General features: G+C 42.2%; 1 protein-coding gene across 6 annotated transcripts in view; it reads right to left on the bottom strand.

Annotated features, from left to right (window-relative positions):
* The window catches only part of LOC108412234 (NACHT, LRR and PYD domains-containing protein 12-like), a 63,297-nt gene that overhangs the window by 42,177 nt on the left and 1,407 nt on the right, over nucleotides 1–19,713 (bottom strand). For 4 of the 6 annotated variants that reach the window (XM_037541084.1, XM_037541082.1, XM_037541085.1 and 1 more), the window contains exons 1-8: nucleotides 15,625–16,156; nucleotides 15,328–15,408; nucleotides 12,719–12,835; nucleotides 7,053–7,110; nucleotides 6,668–6,872; nucleotides 4,234–6,013; nucleotides 3,484–3,657; nucleotides 3,095–3,268 (exon numbers count right to left, since the gene is read on the bottom strand). In XM_037541084.1, the coding sequence (XP_037396981.1) occupies nucleotides 3,095–3,268; nucleotides 3,484–3,657; nucleotides 4,234–6,013; nucleotides 6,668–6,872; nucleotides 7,053–7,110; nucleotides 12,719–12,835; nucleotides 15,328–15,383 (2,564 nt within the window). In that variant the 5' untranslated portion in view covers nucleotides 15,384–15,408; nucleotides 15,625–16,156. Of the gene's footprint in view, nucleotides 1–3,094; nucleotides 3,269–3,483; nucleotides 3,658–4,233; nucleotides 6,014–6,667; nucleotides 6,873–7,052; nucleotides 7,111–12,718; nucleotides 12,836–15,327; nucleotides 15,409–15,624; nucleotides 16,157–19,713 lie in introns of those variants that run through there. The other 2 variants (XM_037541083.1, XM_037541086.1) reach the window with 2 other exon arrangements.

Consider the following 19,713-nt stretch of genomic DNA (forward strand, 5'->3'; position numbering starts at 1 on the left):
ATTTCTCACATGTTATCACAGTAACTGCGTACATTCCTCCCTCCGCTGATGCGTGCACAGCATGTGACGTCATCCACTCAGTCACGAGCAAACTCCAAACACAGCATCCACAAGCTCTCATCCTCATTTCTGGGAATTTGAATCATGCTTCCCTGTCCTCCACACTTCCCAACTTCAAACAGTATGTGACTTGCAACACAAGACCTGGACCTGTTTTATGCAAACACCAAGGATGCATATAACACATCACCCCTCCCACCCTTGGGCAAGTCAGATCACAATCTGGAACGTCTTCTGCCTCTCTACAAATCCATTGTTCACAGGTGTCCTGTCAACACAAGACAGGTGAGAATTTGGTCGGACGTGGCCTATGAGGCTCTGAAGGACTGCTTTGAAACAACAGATTTGGAGGTTCTCTGTGACCCACATGGTGATGATGTTGATGTTCTCACTGATTGCGTCGCAGACTACATACACTTCTGTGTGGAGAACACTATACCCACCAAGACTGTACAGTGTTTTTCCAATAACAAGCCCTGGGTTACCCCAGATATGAAGGCTGCTCTGGAAGAAAAGAAGAGGGCATTTAGGTCTGGAAACAAAGAGGAAATGAGGAGAGTACAGAAGGAGCTGTGGAGGAATATCAGGGAGGGCAAAGACCAGTACAGGAAGAGAATGGAAGGCCAGCTACAACAGAACAATGCAATTGGAGTTTGGAGGGGTCTTAAAACCATCTCAGGTTTTAAGGAGTCCAACAGGCAGCCTGTAGGAAACCTGCAATGGGCAAATGACCTCAATTTCTTCAACAGATTTGATCTGGTAGCTGACCCTCCCTCAGCCCAGCTTACACCCCTGCTTTCAGCTCCCAGCATTCAGCTCCTCTGCCCCTAACCAGAGAACAAGTGAGGAGGGAACTGAGGAAGATGAAGGTGAGGAAGGCAGCAGGTCCAGACAACATCAGTCCTGGGATCCTGAGGCACTGCGCAGTTGTGTTGGATAGTAAAGGACATTTTCAACGTAAGCCTGAAACAGGAGAGAGTGTCAAGATCTCTGGAAGACATCGTGTGTAGTACCTATCCCAAAAACTGCACATCCCAGTGATCTGAATGGCTACAGACCAGTGGCACTGACCTCGCATCTGATGAAGGCTCTGGAAAGATTTGTTCTGGCCCAGCTTTGTCCAATGATGGGACCAGCTATGGATCCTCTGCAACTTGCCTACCAGCCAGGCATTGGAGTGGAGGATGCAATAACTTACCTACTCCACAGATCCCTCGCTCATCTTGAAAAGGTGGGAAGCACTGTTAGAATCATGTTCTTTGATCTATCAAGTGCTTTCAACACCATCAAGCACATCTACTAGGGAGCAAGATGGAGAACACCATCTCATCACATGGACTATGGACTACCTCACAAACGGACCGTAGTATGTGCGACTTAAGGACTGTGTATCTGAAACACTGCTCTGCAGCACAGGGGCCCCACAGGGAACAGTCCTGACCCCATTCCTCTTCACCCTCTACACTGCGGACCTCACCCACAACACCTCAACCTGTCACCTCCAGAGATTCTCTGATGACTCTGCCATCATTGGCTACATCCCAGACGACGATGAAAGGGAATACAGAGAAGTTACAAGGAATTTTGTGGGCTGGTACCAGCAGAACTGCCTCCAGATCAACACGGCTAAAACCAAAGAGCTGGTGGTGGATTTCCACAGGACTAAGTTCTCCTCACCCACTTCAGTGAACATCCAGGGAAGGGACATTGAGATTGTCAAGACCTACAAGTTCCTGGGTGTTCATCTAAACAACAAACTGGACTGGTCTGACAACACACGCCCTGTGTAAGAAAGGCCAGAGCAGACTCCACCTGCTGAAGAGTCTCCGGTCCTTTGTAACACAGGGCAGACTTCTCCACTCTTTTTATGACTCTTTTTATGTGGTGGCATCAGCCATCTTCTATGGCATCGTCTGCTGGGGAGGTGGCATTACAGCAGCAGAGAGGAAGAAACTGGACGAGCTTATCAGGAAGGCTGGTTCTGTCCTGGGCTGTGCGCTGGACCCAGTGGGGGAGGTGGCGGAGAGGAGGATGTTGGCCAAGCTTGCATCCATAATGGACAACCCCTCTCACCCACTACAGGTGGACTGGGCAGCTCCTTCAGTGACCGGCTCCTCCTCCTGTGATGTGGGAAAGAGAGATGCCGCAGCTCCTTTCTCCTCACGGCCGTTCGGCTCTACAACCAGAACCTCCCCAAGCAGAGACTCAGACACTCTCCGTCATAAACACACTATGGGCTCACACCTCACTCTATCATAGTGCACTCCATCACGAGCTCACCACATAGTCCTGTATCTTATCCTACCTCTAATTAATGTGCAGTATCTGCTGCTGATGGATGGTACAAGTGCAATACATACACAAGTTCTGTACTATATCTCTAAACATTACTGCGCAATATCTACAGTTTCTGTGTGATATCCAGTCATTACCTGCTCAGAAATGTGCAATATCCATAAAACTGCATGTGTAAACTGTACATTTGTAGTTTGTTTATTCTATTTTTATTTTTAAATATTTTTTCTGCTAACAGACGTCTTGTTTATTTATTTATTTCTATAGTTTAGCTTACATTTTGTAGTTTGTATGATGCACATCTTTGTCTACTTACTGCTCTTTATCTGCTGTAACGATGCAAATTTCCCCCAGTGGGATAATAAAAGTCTATCTTGTCTTATGTTTTGTTTTCTTTGTTTTTTTTGTAATAAAGATACATACATGGGAGCATATTTGAGATTTTATGTTAGTGAGTGTCCATTTTACAGATCTCAGTACCTCGAAGGATTCGAATGTATTAGCATTGAACTAAAGTGCTAATGTTTAAAATAATGGCTAATGGCTATCAACTGGCTTTCAACTAAGTAGCCAAGTTAGCACTAAGTTTTTTACAATGCCAGGCCCAATGTGATACCTTTTAATAGGACCTAAAATCCTTGCTAGCATCTGTGTGCATGTGTGTGTGTGTGCGTGTGTATGTGTGTGTGTGTGTGTGTGTGTGTGGTTTTTACACACACAGATACATTGAAGAACTTACTTCAGTATCTCCAGTTTACAGTGTGGATTATCCAATCCAGCAGAGAGCAGCTCCACTCCGGAATCCTGCAGTTCATTATAACTCAGATCAAGTTCTCTCAGACTGAAGAAGTTTGAGCTGAGAGCTGAGGACAGAGCTGAACAGCTTTTTTCTGTGAGACTACACCAACTCAGCCTAGGAGAGAAATGTAATACATCAAACCACTGATGTTTACACACACACACTGACAGACACACACATACACTCTTTTGCAGTCTTTCTCCTTCTCTTTTTAAATGTGTTATTGACTTAGAAAACCATGCAGAGCTATGGAAGTGTGTGTTTTTGTGTGTGTGAGTGAGAAAAAGAGATAGATCTGTACACTCACAGTGATAAAGTGATAATCTTACCTCAGTTTCTTCACTTTACAGTGTGGATTCTTCAGTCCAGCAGAGAGCAGCTCTACTCCTGAATCTTGCAGGTTATTGTAACTAAGGTCCAGTTCTCTCAGACCTGAGGAATCCGAGCTGAGAGCTGAGGACAGAGCTGCACAGCCTTTCTCTGTAAGATTACAGTAACACAACCTGAAAAAGAAATGATGATACATTACAGAAACGTCCTATCTTTATTTCTAATTAAATAATTTTTTATCATTATAGATGCTAATCTTTCGTAATTTCAGAAAAATATCTAATCTTGCTAAATCTTACAATACACTGTTACGGCTGATATTCAAATCTATGCCTCTCTCCAAGAAACAAAAAATAGCCCCAGAGCAAGACAAATTACAGCTCTTTTGCCTGTGATTCTTGGAAACCTTCCTATCACAAATGCCTATTAACAATAAGAATCTATTATCAATAGAACAGCTAATGATAAAAAATTAGCTTGAAACAGAATGGCACTCATGGGGTTTATCCAAAAGTTAAGACAGTATTTAGGAAATGTGTAGTTAGGATGTTTCTATGATTAAACAATGAACTTGGGAAATAAAAAGAAAATACAAATAAAGTAACATGAACCTAAAAAAATTACAATTATGTAACGTTTTAATATGGTTTATTATATTATAGACTATATTTCAGATTTCTACAAAATCACCTACTACACCTTTAAAATAGGAAAAAGTGCAGTAACACATTTATGACTGAAATTCTCACCAGGCTCTTCTGGATGCTTTGATCACTGGCAGCAGCTTCAGAAGTCCATCCTCTGATGGGTGATATGTACGCAGGTTAAACTCATCCAGCTCTTCTTCTGAGTTCAGCAACACAAACACAAGAGCTGACCACTGGGCAGGAGAGAGATTCACTCCACTGAGACGACCAACTCCATTGATAAGTGTATATCCTCTCCTCAGGTATGACTGAACTTCCTGCAATAGAGAATGATCATGGAGTTCATTCAGACAGTGGAACAGATTGATGGATTTCTCTGTAGAGGGATTCTCTCTGATCTTCTCCTTGATGTACTGGACTGTTTCCTCTTTGCTGTGAGAGCTGCTTCCTGTCTGGGTCAGTAGGCCTCGTAAGAGAGTCTGATTGGACTCCAGTGAGAGACCCAGAAGGAAGCGGAGGAAAAGGTCCAGGTGTCCATTCTCACTCTGTAAGGCCTTGTCCACTGCAGACTTGAGGAAGTCTGACATGCTGGACTCTCTGAAAATATCAGAGAGATCAGTGGTCAGCTGTTTTGTTCTTTCTCCACTGATGAAGGAGAGAAATGCATATAAAGCAGCCAGAAACTCCTGAACACTCAGGTGCACAAAGCTGAACACCTTCCCCAGGTGCAGCCCAAACTCCTCTCTGAAGATCTGGGTACAAACTCCTGAGTACACTGACACTTCTTTGACATCAATGCCACACTCTCTCAGGTCATCCTCATAGAAGATCAGATTGCCCTTTTCCAGCTGTTGGAAAGCCAGTTTTCCCAGGGCCAGAATCATCTCTCTGGTCTGCTGAAGATCAGTGTCATATTTCCCATGGTACTTTTGGTCCTTGTGTTTGATCTGAAAGATCAGGAAGTGGGTGAACATCTGAGTCAGAGTCTTGGGGATCTCTCCACTTTCTGCTCCACCCAACACTCTCTCTAGAACAGTGGCTGCAATCCAGCAGAAAACTGGGATGTGGCACATGATGTAGAGGCTTCTTGAGGACTTCATGTGTGAGATGATTTTATTGGCCAGGCTCTGGTCACTGATTCTCTTCCTGAAGTATTCCTCTTTCTGAGCATCACTGAACCCTCGTACCTCTGTTACCAGGTCAACACACTCAGGAGGGATCTGATTGGCTGCTGCTGGTCGAGAGGTTATCCAGAGGAGAGCCGAGGGAAGCAGGTTCCCCTTGATGAGGTTTGTCAGCAGCACATCTACTGAGGCTGAATCTGTTACATCCCAAAGGCTCTCATTGTTCTGGAAATCTAGAGGAAGTCGACACTCGTCCAGACCATCAAAGATGAACATGACTTTGTGAGAATCACAGTCTATTGATTTTAGTTCCTTTATTTCAGGGAAAAACTGATGAAGAAGCTCCATCAGGCTAAGTCTTTTCTCCTTCATCAAATTCAGTTCTTTAAATGGAAGTGGAAATATGTATTGGACATCCTGGTTTGCTTTTCCTTCAGCCCAGTCCAGAATGAACTTCTGCACTGAGACTGTTTTTCCAATTCCAGCAACTCCTTTAGTCAGCGCAATTCTGATGGGTCTGTCTTTAAAGAGGTCACTGCATTTGATGGGTTTCTCCTCTGTTGCTGGTCTCCTGGATGCTGCCTCAATCTGTCTGACCTCATGTTCATCATTGACCTCTCCACTCCCTCCTTCTGTGATGTAGAGCTCTGTGTAGATCTCATTCAGAAGGGTTCCAAGCTGTGAGATTCCTTCATTAATTCTTTTACATTTCTTCATCAGTTTTGATTTGAGTTCTTGCTGATACACAGGGGACACCTCTAATAAGCACAGAAATAATGGTATATATTACATTGTATCACAGTTAACCACAATATCACATTCAGTATTCACTGACATTTTGGTACACTCCTAATTAGTCTCCTGTGTTTGTTAGTATACTGACTAAATAAATGACATTTCAAAACATCATTATGCATCAATGAATTTTCATTTGTAATGCATTAAAGTGCTGAAGTAATTATTCCACTAGAGAAACTGTGGAATGTACAAAGGAAAGAGGATATCTCAGAGCATCTCATCATTCTGCTGAAGCCGTTCTACACTGGTTAACATAAACAGTCATGACAGAAAATGGACAAAGAGTGGTTCCACATTGGCAAAGCAGTTAGACAAGGTTGTATACTATCACCATACTTGTTCATCTCTACACTGAGCATATAACAATAGGTGGGTTGAGAAAAACAGCAATAACCTTAAATATACAAATGACAGAACACAGGACAATCTGAAGAAAAATGATCAATACGGGCAATTCATTACTGATATAATATCAGTTCTCTCAGTTGTCCAAATAACCGCCTCCATTAGGATGTTAAAGGTGATAACTGGTCCTAGATCAGCTCTTAGTCTGAGACGTGCGCTCTTCCTCTAACGTTACAGTGATGTAATGAAGCCCCGCCCACAGCTCTTACTGCTCTGTAGGGTGTTAGCGAGGTCTGTCTGCTCCATGTTCCTCAGCATGTTCAGTGTGATCTTCAGCACCTCCTCTCTGGAACTGCTCTGATCCTCCTCAGCCTCCACCTCTCTCTCAGAGCATGCTGGGTAATCTGCACTCAGCAGCTTCTTGAACCTCTTCAGCTCTTTCTTCACCAGAGAGACTATTTTGTGCTCCAGATGCTGATCAGGAGTAAACAGTAAACAGAAAACCACTAAAATCAAAACAATTCTATTAGTTTGATCTCCAAATCCTGATTAGGAAAAAGTATAAAAAGACATTTATCTTAGAGAGAAAAATTACTAAGTAATTCATATGATGGAGAGGTCAGAGTCACATTTTATAAAGTGTTTGATAAAGACCTTGAATACGGATTCCAGATGATTTGTACTGGACATGTGTGATATCTCCATCTGGACACTGTTTTTTGGGAATAAAGAGAAAAAAAATACATGCATCAGTAAAAGGTGTAAGCATAACCATTATTGTCTTTCCCTGTTCCAGGTCTAAATCTCCACATTACTGTTATATACTCTACATTACACTCAGTTCCAGGTCTAAATCTCCACATTACTGTTATATTCTCTCTACATTACACTCAGTGCCAGGTCTAAATCTCCACATTACTGTTATATTCTCTACATTACACTCAGTTCCAGGTCTAAATCTCCACATTACTGTTATATTCTCTACATTACACTCAGATCCAGGTCTAAATCTCCACATTACTGTTATATTCTCTACATTACACTCAGTGCCAGGTCTAAATCTCCACATTACTGTTATATTCTCTACATTACACTCAGTTCCAGGTCTAAATCTCCACATTTCTGTTATATTCTCTACATTACACTCAGTTCCAGGTCTAAATCTCCACATTACTGTTATATTCTCTACATTACACTCAGTTCCAGGTCTAAATCTCCACATTACTGTTATATTCTCTCTACATTACACTCAGTTCCAGGTCTAAATCTCCACATTACTGTTATATTCTCTCCACATTACACTCAGTTCCAGGTCTAAATCTCCACATTACTGTTATATACTCTACATTACACTCAGTTCCAGGTCTAAATCTCCACATTACTGTTATATTCTCTCTACATTACACTCAGTTCCAGGTCTAAATCTCCACATTACTGTTATATTCTCTCTACATTACACTCAGTTCCAGGTCTAAATCTCCACATTACTGTTATATACTCTACATTACACTCAGTTCCAGGTCTAAATCTCAACATTACTGTTATATTCTCTCTACATTACACTCAGTTCCAGGTCTAAATCTCAACATTACTGTTATATTCTCTCTACATTACACTCAGTTCCAGGTCTAAATCTCCACATTACTGTTATATTCTCTACATTACACTCAGTTCCAGGTCTAAATCTCCACATTACTGTTATATTCTCTCTACATTACACTCAGTTCCAGGTCTAAATCTCCACATTACTGTTATATTCTCTCTACATTACACTCAGTTCCAGGTCTAAATCTTCACATTACTGTTATATTCTCTACATTACACTCAGTTCCAGGTCTAAATCTCCACATTACTGTTATATTCTCTACATTACACTCAGTTCCAGGTCTAAATATCCACATTACTGTTATATTCTCTACATTACACTCAGTTCCAGGTCTAAATCTCCACATTACTGTTATATTCTCTACATTACACTCAGTTCCAGGTCTAAATCTCAACATTACTGTTATATTCTCTCTACATTACACTCAGTTCCAGGTCTAAATCTTCACATTACTGTTATATTCTCTCCACATTACACTCAGTTCCAGGTCTAAATCTCCACATTACTGTTATATTCTCTACATTACACTCAGTTCCAGGTCTAAATCTCCACATTACTGTTATATTCTCGACATTACACTCAGTTCCAGGTCTAAATCTCCACATTACTGTTATATTCTCTCTACATTACACTCAGTTCCAGGTCTAAATCTCCACATTACTGTTATATTCTCTACATTACACTCAGTTCCAGGTCTAAATCTCCACATTACTGTTATATTCTCTCTACATTACACTCAGTTCCATGTCTAAATCTCCACATTACTGTTATATTCTCTCTACATTACACTCAGTTCCAGGTCTAAATCTCCACATTACTGTTATATTCTCTACATTACACTCAGTTCCAGGTCTAATCTCCACATTACTGTTATATTCTCTCCACATTACACTCAGTTCCAGGTCTAAATCTCCACATTACTGTTATCTTCTCTCTACATTACACTCAGTTCCAGGTCTAAATCTCCACATTACTGTTATATTCTCTCTAGATTACACTCAGTTCCAGGTCTAAATCTCCACATTACTGTTATATTCTCTCTACATTACACTCAGTTCCAGGTCTAAATCTCCACATTACTGTTATATTCTCTCTAGATTACACTCAGTTCCAGGTCTAAATCTCCACATTACTGTTATATTCTCTACATTACACTCAGTTCCAGGTCTAAATCTCCACATTACTGTTATATTCTCTCTACATTACACTCAGTTCCAGGTCTAAATCTCCACATTACTGTTATATTCTCTACATTACACTCAGTTCCAGGTCTAAATCTCCACATTACTGTTATATTCTCTCTACATTACACTCAGTTCCAGGTCTAAATCTCCACATTACTGTTATATTCTCTACATTACACTCAGTTCCAGGTCTAAATCTCCACATTACTGCTATATTCTCTACATTACACTCAGTTCCAGGTCTAAATCTCCACATTACTGTTATATTCTCTCTACATTACACTCAGTTCCAGGTCTAAATCTCCACATTACTGTTATATTCTCTCTACATTACACTCAGTTCCAGGTCTAAATCTCCACATTACTGTTATATTCTCTCTACATTACACTCAGTTCCAGGTCTAAATCTCCACATTACTGTTATATTCTCTACATTACACTCAGTTCCAGGTCTAAATCTCCACATTACTGTTATATTCTCTACATTACACTCAGTTCCAGGTCTAAATCTCCACATTACTGTTATATTCTCTACATTACACTCAGTTCCAGGTCTAAATCTCCACATTACTGTTATATTCTCGACATTACACTCAGTTCCAGGTCTAAATCTCCAAATTACTGTTATATTCTCTCTACATTACACTCAGTTCCAGGTCTAAATCTCCACATTACTGTTATATTCTCTCTACATTACACTCAGTTCCAGGTCTAAATCTCCACATTACTGTTATATTCTCTCTACATTACACTCAGTTCCAGGTCTAAATCTCCACATTACTGTTATATTCTCTACATTACACTCAGTTCCAGGTCTAAATCTCCACATTACTGTTATATTCTCTCTACATTACACTCAGTTCCAGGTCTAAATCTCCACATTACTGTTATATTCTCTACATTACACTCAGTTCCAGGTCTAAATCTCCACATTACTGTTATATTCTCTACATTACACTCAGTTCCAGGTCTAAATCTCCACATTACTGTTATATTCTCTCTACATTACACTCAGTTCCAGGTCTAAATCTCCACATTACTGTTATATTCTCTACATTACACTCAGTTCCAGGTCTAAATCTCCACATTACTGTTATATTCTCTCTACATTACACTCAGTTCCAGGTCTAAATCTCCACATTACTGTTATATTCTCTACATTACACTCAGTTCCAGGTCTAAATCTCCACATTACTGTTATATTCTCTCTACATTACACTCAGTTCCATGTCTAAATCTCCACATTACTGTTATATTCTCTCTACATTACACTCAGTTCCAGGTCTAAATCTCCACATTACTGTTATATTCTCTCTACATTACACTCAGTTCCATGTCTAAATCTCCACATTACTGTTATATTCTCTACATTACACTCAGTTCCAGGTCTAAATCTCCACATTACTGTTATATACTCTACATTACACTCAGTTCCAGGTCTAAATCTCCACATTACTGTTATATTCTCTACATTACACTCAGTTCCAGGTCTAAATCTCCACATTACTGTTATATTCTCTCTACATTACACTCAGTTCCATGTCTAAATCTCCACATTACTGTTATATTCTCTCTACATTACACTCAGTTCCAGGTCTAAATCTCCACATTACTGTTATATTCTCTCTACATTACACTCAGTTCCATGTCTAAATCTCCACATTACTGTTATATTCTCTACATTACACTCAGTTCCAGGTCTAAATCTCCACATTACTGTTATATACTCTACATTACACTCAGTTCCAGGTCTAAATCTCCACATTACTGTTATATTCTCTACATTACACTCAGTTCCAGGTCTAAATCTCCACATTACTGTTATATTCTCTCTACATTACACTCAGTTCCATGTCTAAATCTCCACATTACTGTTATATTCTCTCTACATTACACTCAGTTCCAGGTCTAAATCTCCACATTACTGTTATATTCTCTCTACATTACACTCAGTTCCAGGTCTAAATCTCCACATTACTGTTATATTCTCTCTACATTACACTCAGTTCCAGGTCTAAATCTCCACATTACTGTTATATTCTCTACATTACACTCAGTTCCAGGTCTAAATCTCCACATTACTGTTATATTCTCTACATTACACTCAGTTCCAGGTCTAAATCTCCACATTACTGTTATATTCTCTACATTACACTCAGTGCCAGGTCTAAATCTCCACATTACTGTTATATTCTCTACATTACACTCAGTTCCAGGTCTAAATCTCCACATTTCTGTTATATTCTCTACATTACACTCAGTTCCAGGTCTAAATCTCCACATTACTGTTATATTCTCTACATTACACTCAGTTCCAGGTCTAAATCTCCACATTACTGTTATATTCTCTCTACATTACACTCAGTTCCAGGTCTAAATCTCCACATTACTGTTATATTCTCTACATTACACTCAGTTCCAGGTCTAAATCTCCACATTACTGTTATATTCTCTCTACTTTAAAACAAAAGTATTTACATTACTATAGCATGTTCATTGTGCTGTAAATGCATAGGCACCGCCTACAGGGAGGCGATGGGTCACCACTCGGTTTGCTGAAATTTTAGTTCATTCTGCTGTGCTGTTAGTTTTTTGCTCACTGTAGCTGATCTCTAAAACCAGCAAGAGTTACAATCACTTTTGTCGCTCTGTTGAATAATGAGGGAGCTGTTCTGAATTAAAACACTGCTTTGTATTAAAGAAAAGGTGAACACAGTGGAGAAATGTGACTCCCAGCCAAAATTGAACCTGAACTGATGTACTGAGTTCATTGTGTTGCATTCACTGTATGACTTTAATAAGTATAATATTATTGCAAAAGTGTACAATAATAAAAACCTAATTAAATGGTACCACTTTATTGTAGTGGTCCTTTGTAGATGATTAATACACTCATAACAGAGTACCAGTGACATATCATTGACAAAGCAGTAGTGAAGCATCTGAATGCAGCTGAGGTAAATATTTTGATGTTCTGTTGATACTTTATGTACAATAGGTAGATTTATTTTTGATATGTTATGTGGAGTAGACTTGATCTGGTACCTCCATTAAGCAAAACCTATCCTTACCCAGCCTTAGCGAAGACCTAATCCTCAACCTGGCCTTAATCCTAACTCTAACCTTAACCTCAACCCAAAACCTAATCCTAAACATCACCCTGGCCCTAATCCTGACTAACCTTGTCCAAACCCTAATCCACTGTATCTCCAGGTCCAGGCTGGTGTCAGCATGTGTATCAGCTTGTTGAGGATGTTGATGGTCTGTATTAAACCTGTTACTGTTCAGTTCCTCTCCATTAAACATCTATAGATCTGAACTTGGACACCAAATAAAGTGAAAAACAGCTGAATCCAGCAGATTATAAACAAGTTTTATTTATGCAGTCAATCGAACATCTCTTGATAACTGCTGAAAGTTTTCACTGCTGCTACATTGCTTACATTAACATGACACACATGGCTGAGTGAATGTAAGGAGGTGGAGCTGGGAGCAAGGGACACTGTCCTACACCCTCACACAATCCTTACCTCACAGGAGGAGAACAGCCTCTCTCTCTAAAAGTGATTGGAGGATCCATTGACTGGCCACTCTTCATGGACACACAGCTGGGCTCAGGTGAGTCTGATCTTTTCCGCTTCATCATTCTAGAACAAAGATATTGTTCATATGAAGAACATGTATATATATTTTTTCTTTTTTTCAAACACACCAGCTAGTAAAATCCTTTTACTTTAACTTATATTAAAAGTAAAGAATGTTTACTGTAAATTGACCAGTTTGGAGATTTGTTTTATCTTGGATTGTTTTCTTTGCTTCTTTGACAACTATGTTAATATGAAGAAGAGTGGAGGCTGGTATAGCCACAAAGGGGGCCAATTCTCCCCCTTTGTGGCTATACCAGCCTCCACTCTTCTGGGAAGCTTTCTACAATTTACACAATCGTGCTAAAGTGTGTCTGTGGACATTGTGCCCATTCAATCAAAAGAGCATGAGGTCAGGCACTGATGTTGGATGAGAGAGCCTGACTCAGAATCGATGTTCCATCCTAAAGATGTTCAGTGGGGTTGAGGTCAGGGCTCTGTGAGGCCACTGGAGTTCTTCCGCACAAAACTGGTCACTCCGTATCCTTATGGAGCTGGTCTGTGCTCAGGGGCTCAGTCCTGCTGGACCAGGAAAGGCTCTTCCCCAAACTGCCGACCCAAAGCTGGAAGCTTAACTCTGTGAAATGTCTTTGTGCTGTAGCATCAACATCACCCTTCACTGGAACTGAGAGCCCAAACCCTGAAAAACAGCCAAGCCCATCATCCCTCCTCCACCAAACTCTACTGCTGGCTCTGAGTTCCGGTAGAGAACGTTCTCCTCATCCACCAAACCCAGATTCATCATCAGACTGACAGATAGAGAAGCTGATTAATCTCTCCAGAGATCACAGTTCCACTGTTCCAGAGTCCAGTGGTGGCACTTTACTCCCCTCCAGCAGATGCTTAACATGCTGATCATAGTGATCTCAGGCTTCTGTGCAGCCACTCAGCTTGGATGATGATTCATGAAGTTCTTGATGCACCGTGTTTATGCTGATGTTGCGTCCAGAGGTACATTGGAACTCTGTAGTGATTATAACACATTAAGTGCTTCAGCGGATCCGGTGTGTTTGCATGATTTACTGCTTTGTGGCTGAGCTCTTGTTGCTCCTAAATGCTTTTATTTCACAATAAGAGCAATTACAGTGGACGGGGGTCGATCTAAAAGGACAGAAATTTCACAAGCTGACCTGTGGCAAAGGCGTCCTATGACATCTCTTCAGAAGTCATTGAGCTCTTCAGTAAGACTACTCCCAGTGTTTGTTTATGGAGACCGCAAGGATATATGCTTGATTTATGGAGTTAAATATGGAGTTAATTTTGCGCTATGTGTATTAAATAAAATAATAAAATCTAAATTAAATTATAACAAACTTATTTTTCCAACAAGATTACTATTTATTTTACTCATTTATGTAAGTATTGCTCATTTGGCCAGTCTTTGCTTTCATTTGTGGAAATATTTTCTTCTGAAATCGCACTAACGCTTCCGATTTTTAGCACATTTTTATTTGGCCGAGTCATAAACGAGAGCATTCGCCTGCACTCCCAGTAATGTTTATCATGTTTATTAATGAAGCACAACCTCAGTGTCTTGTGTAACCTGTGGAAAATAGTGATTTTGGAAATGTAAGCATATTAGGTAAGCTCGTCTGCTGAACGAAGCTGGACCTTTCAGATTTGCAGCTACTAGTGCTAATTAGCCTAGCAGTGGTTAAACAGGCAAGCTTTGCAGCTGTTTAACTCGGTGTTTCTTAGGTCTCATTCTGTGGACCTACAGCTCGATAGATTTTCAACTAGAGATGAAACCGTATGAAAATATAATATCATGATTATGGTGAGCAAAATCATCAGTCATGAGTTTTGTCACAGCGTTGTTTGATTAAACTCTCATTTGTATTTCCAACATATTTTGGAAACTTTGATATTTAAAATTTTGCTCATGGATTTTATGATTTTATTGGATAGAAACACTTGGAAGCATTAATTAGGAGTCCATATATAGTTTTGGCTATATACTTTATCTTTGTAATGTAAATTTTCAAATATGGAACACCATCTAATGTGAGGTAATGAAGTATAAATTAGGGATTTATTAAAGAACAAGAATGACGTGGAGTTTAAAGGTAGAACGTAAGTATTATTGTATTAATCATCCACCAGCTTAGCCAGCTACTGTTCTTTTAACTCTGTGCTGTGTCACATGCTGTGTGGTGGTTAGATAAACATTTCTCAGTTCTTCTTTTTCCATTTTTCTCACAAACACCACAAACACACAGTTTAAAGTGTCCTGTGTTGCTGTGCCACATTTTGTTGAATTAGTATAGAGATTTAATTCTGAGAAACGTACGGTGTTTACAGTTTCACCTAAGCTTGATGAAACACTCTCCCTCTACACATTATACCAGCTTGTCCTTCTACTGGTCTAACGTCCCCACCCAGTCAGGGACGGCTCTAATGTCTGTATACAAAGTAAAAGTACAAGTAAAATGTCTAATATGGACCCTTTAACCGTCAGCACTACATCTGTGTTCACACTGTCCCTGTTCTCTCACCTCATCTCTCTCTCTGTGTGCTGTTCTTCTCCAGAGGAATTCATTGTGGAGCTCATGTCTCCTGCAGGTCACAGCTGGAACCTGAAATCAGAGGAAAAGAGCAGGACACACAGTTACTCCGCTCCAGAATCACTGCCTCAGATTCAGCTCTGTGTGATCACGTTTTCCATTTACAGAGGAATATTCAAACCGTCAGGTCAGGAAAGTGATTCTGTTAGTAAAGACCTACTGGACTGACCTTTGTCCACTGCAGATTCATATAATTCGCTCTAGCACAGCTCAGATTTACAGACTCACCGTCTTTCTGTCCTAAAGTCATTTGTGTTCATCACTTCGTAAAGTGGAGATGCCAAGTTTCACTTTCATTTCAACGGGTTTGTTCAGCTTCCTGAGAAGAAGGGGCGGAGACACAGTGCATCTTTGCATTTTTTTTTACTCATACCACATATTCCTTTTATCTAATGCTTTATTATTTTTTTGAGTATTTGTTTAGTATTTTTGTACTGTTGATAAACCACTCTGAAGGCTGGGCTCTCCTGAGTTTACAAGTGATGCAGTTAAAAGTTCAAAGCACTCTCCTGCCCCCGGCAGGTCACTCTGTGTACTGTTAGGGTTTGTAAGTGATGTAGTTTATAGTTAAGTGCTCTCCTGCCCCCTGCAGGTCACTCTGTGTACTGTTAGGGCTTGTAAGTCATGTGGTTTGAAGATCAGAGAGCTCTCCTGCCCCCTGCAGGTCACTCTGTGTCCTGCTGAGTTTATAAGTGATGTAGTTTATAGTTAAGTGCTCTCCTGCCCCCTGCAGGTCACTCTGTGTACTGTTAGGGCTTGTAAGTCATGTGGTTTGAAGATCAGAGAGCTCTGCTGCCCCCTGCAGGTCACTCTGTGTCCTGCTGAGTTTATAAATGATGTAGTTTATAGTTAAGTGCTCTCCTGCCCCCTGCAGGTCACTCTGTGTACTGTTAGGGCTTGTAAGTCATGTGGTTTGAAGATCAGAGAGCTCTCCTGCCCCCTGCAGGTCACTCTGTGTCCTGCTGAGTTTATAAGTGATGTAGTTTATAGTTAAGTGCTCTCCTGCAGAAAATCTGCCAGTAAAGAAGAAGTAGCTAACAAAACAAAACATATAACCAATTAACCACACTGAGCAATGTATATTAGAGAACATGTAACAACCGGACTGAACAGTGTGTATTTGCAAGAAGAAGTAAATGAACACTTTGAAATTGCCTGGATTTCAGCACTGAATACTACTAAAATGTGGTCTGATTATTATCTAATTCACAATTACGCACAAACACAATCTACCTAAACTATTTTTATTGAGCACATTGAGTAAACATCTACATCTAAGTGAACCTCTGTGTTATTGACTTCATAAGCTAATTGGCGAAAGATTTTTCAAAGTAAGGGGATGAGACTGGAAGCATGGGTTTCACAGGTGCCCATTAAATGCATACAGCACACAAAGCCTGCTTACTGACAATTCTCTCCTTCTTTTCGTGACCAAGAGCTATTTTCTCCTTGGCCAAAGCCCTGTCAGATGAGGTTTAAATACTAAGACTATTCTGCACTGTGGTTTGGTTCTAATTATCATCTAATCACTTTCAAAAATAAACAAAAATAAAAGAAAGAAAGAAAGAAAGAAACCCTTCCTGGATCGGGGCCTTGTCGTGGCGGAAGGGCTTGTGTGGTCTAGGGATCTTCAGAGCTAAGTCATCGGGAGCAATATGCTCCTGGTAGAGTCTCCCAGGGCGAACTGGTCTGGAGTGAAGACCCAGACTTACACGATCCAAAGTTTATTCTCCATGAATATGGTACATAAAAAATCGTGTACCCTGCCCGGGAAAGGGTCACCGGGACCTACCCCTGGAGCCAGGCCTGGGGGTAGAGTTCCACGGTGAGTGCCTGGTGGCCGGGCAGCCCACGTAATCCGGCCGGGCTCAGCCCGAAGAGGCAACGTGGGGAGGCCATGTGGGCCCACCACCCGCAAGGTCCAGCATGGGGGAGCGGTGCAGTGCCATATTGGCAGTGGGAGATGGTGGGGAGGCCCTAGTTGGCCTAGGCTCCTGCAGCAGAAACTAGCTCTTGGTACATGGAACGTAACCTCACTGGGGGGGAAGGAGCCGGAACTTGTGCAGGAGGTTGAGAGGTACCAACTAGATATAGTTGGGCTCACCTCCACCCACAGTGTCGGCTCTGGAACCAAACTCCTGGATAGGGGTTGGTCTCTCTTCTACTCAGGGGTTGCACAGGGTGAGAGGCGCCGGGCGGGTGTGGGGATACTCACAAGTCCCCAGCTGGTGACCAGGCAGTTGGAGTTTGTCCCGGTGGACGAGAGGGTCGCCTCAATGCGAATTAAAATTGCAGAGAGGAAAACTTTGACTGTTGTCTGTGCGTATGCACCAAACAACAGGTCAGAGTATTCGGCCTTCCTGGAGCGAGTGGGCGGGGTTCTGGAAAGGGTCCCGCCTACAGACTCCATAGTCCTACTGGGAGACTTCAATGCTCACGTTGGCAATGACTGGGAGACCTGGAGAGGCGTGATTGGGAAGAACGGCCTGCCCGATCTAAACCCGAATGGTGAGTTGTTATTGGACTTCTGTGCCAGGCATGGATTGTCCATAATGAACACCAAGTTCGAACACAAGGATGTTCATAAGTGTACATGGTACCAGAGCTCCTTGGGTCAAAGGTCAATGATCGACTTTGTTGTCGTTTCATCTGACTTGGGACCATATGTTCTGAACACTAGGGTGAAGAGAGGTGCTGAGCTGTCAACTGATCACCATCTGGTGGTGAGTTGGATCAGATGGCAGGGAAGACTGATGGTCAGACCCGGTAGGCCCAAGCGAATAGTGAGGGTGTGCTGGGAACGACTTTCAGAGGCCCCTGTTCGGAATGATTTCAACTCCCACCTCCAGGAGAGCTTTTCTCACGTCCCGGAGGAGGTAGGGGACATGGAGTCTGAATGGACCCTGTTCAAAACCTCCATTGTGGAAGCTGCCAGGCGTAGCTGTGGCCAAAAGCTTGTGGGTGCCTGTCAGGGCGGTAACCCAAGAACCTCCTGGTGGACACCAGTGGTGAGGGAGGCCGTCAAGCTGAAGAAAGAGGCCTTTAGGGACTGGTTGGCCTGAAGGACTCCCGATTCAGCAGATAGGTACCGACAGGCAAAAAAGGTGGCAGCTGCAACTGTGGCAGAAGCAAAATCCAGGGCATGGGAGGAGTTTGGTGAGGCCTTGGAAAAAGACTTTCGTTCGGCCTCAAAGAGGTTCTGGACAACTGTCCGGCGACTCAGGAGGGGTCGGGGTGGCTGCGCCCAAGCTGTATTCGGCAAGGGTGGAGAAACTCTGACTTCAAATGAGGATATTGCCGGTCGGTGGAAGGAGCACTTTGAGGAACTTCTTAATCCGGGAGACATGCCTCCCTCACGGGAGTCAGGGCCAGAGGCTTCTGGGGTGTCAAGTTCCATTTCCCTGGTGGAGATCACTGAGGTAGTTGGTAAGCTCCTCAGTGGTAAGGCACCGGGGGTGGATGAGATTCGTCCAGAAATGCTTAAGGCTCTGGATATTGTGGGGCTGTCATGGCTAACACGCCTTTGCAATATTGCATGGACCTCGGGAACAGTACTTTTGGACTGGCAGACTGGGGTGGTGGTCCCTATTTTTAAAAAGGGGGACCGGAGGGTGTGTGCCAATTATCAGGGTATCACACTGCTCAGCCTCCCTGGGAAAGTCTATGCAAAGGTGATGGAAAGGAGACTCCGACCGATAGTTGAACCTCAGATTGAGGAGGAACAATGTGGATTCCGTCCCGGCCGTGGAACAATGGATCAGCTTTTCACCCTCTCACAGATTGTTGAGGGGGCATGGGAGTTTGCCAACCCAGTCTACATGTGTTTTGTGGACTTGGAGAAGGCTTATGACCGTGTTCCTCGAGATATCTTGTGGGAGGTCCTCTGGGAGTATGGGGTGCCGGGGCTACTACTCCGGGCTATCCAATCTCTGTACTCCCGGAGTGAGAGCTGTGTCCGTATACTTGGCATTAAGTCAGACTCTTTCAGGGTTAGCGTTGGACTTCGCCAGGGTTGTGCTCTGTCTCCACTCTTGTTTGTGATATTCATGGAGTGTCCGGGCGTAGCCGGGGTCAGGAGGGCATTATGTGTGGAGGCAGGAGGGTGGCGTCTCTGCTATTTGCAGATGATGTTGTTCTTTTGGCGAATCACATGGATGCCTCCAACGCTCGCTGGAGCGGTTTGCAGCTGAGTGTGAAGTGGTCACTGTACCAGACTATATTGGTGAAGAGGGAGTTGAGCCAAAAGACTAAGCTCTCTGTTTACCGGTCGATCTACATCCCAACCCTCACCTATGGTCATGAGCTGTGGGTAATGAC

Source organism: Pygocentrus nattereri, chromosome 9 (assembly GCF_015220715.1).
Source record: "Pygocentrus nattereri isolate fPygNat1 chromosome 9, fPygNat1.pri, whole genome shotgun sequence".
NCBI lineage: Eukaryota > Metazoa > Chordata > Actinopteri > Characiformes > Serrasalmidae > Pygocentrus > Pygocentrus nattereri.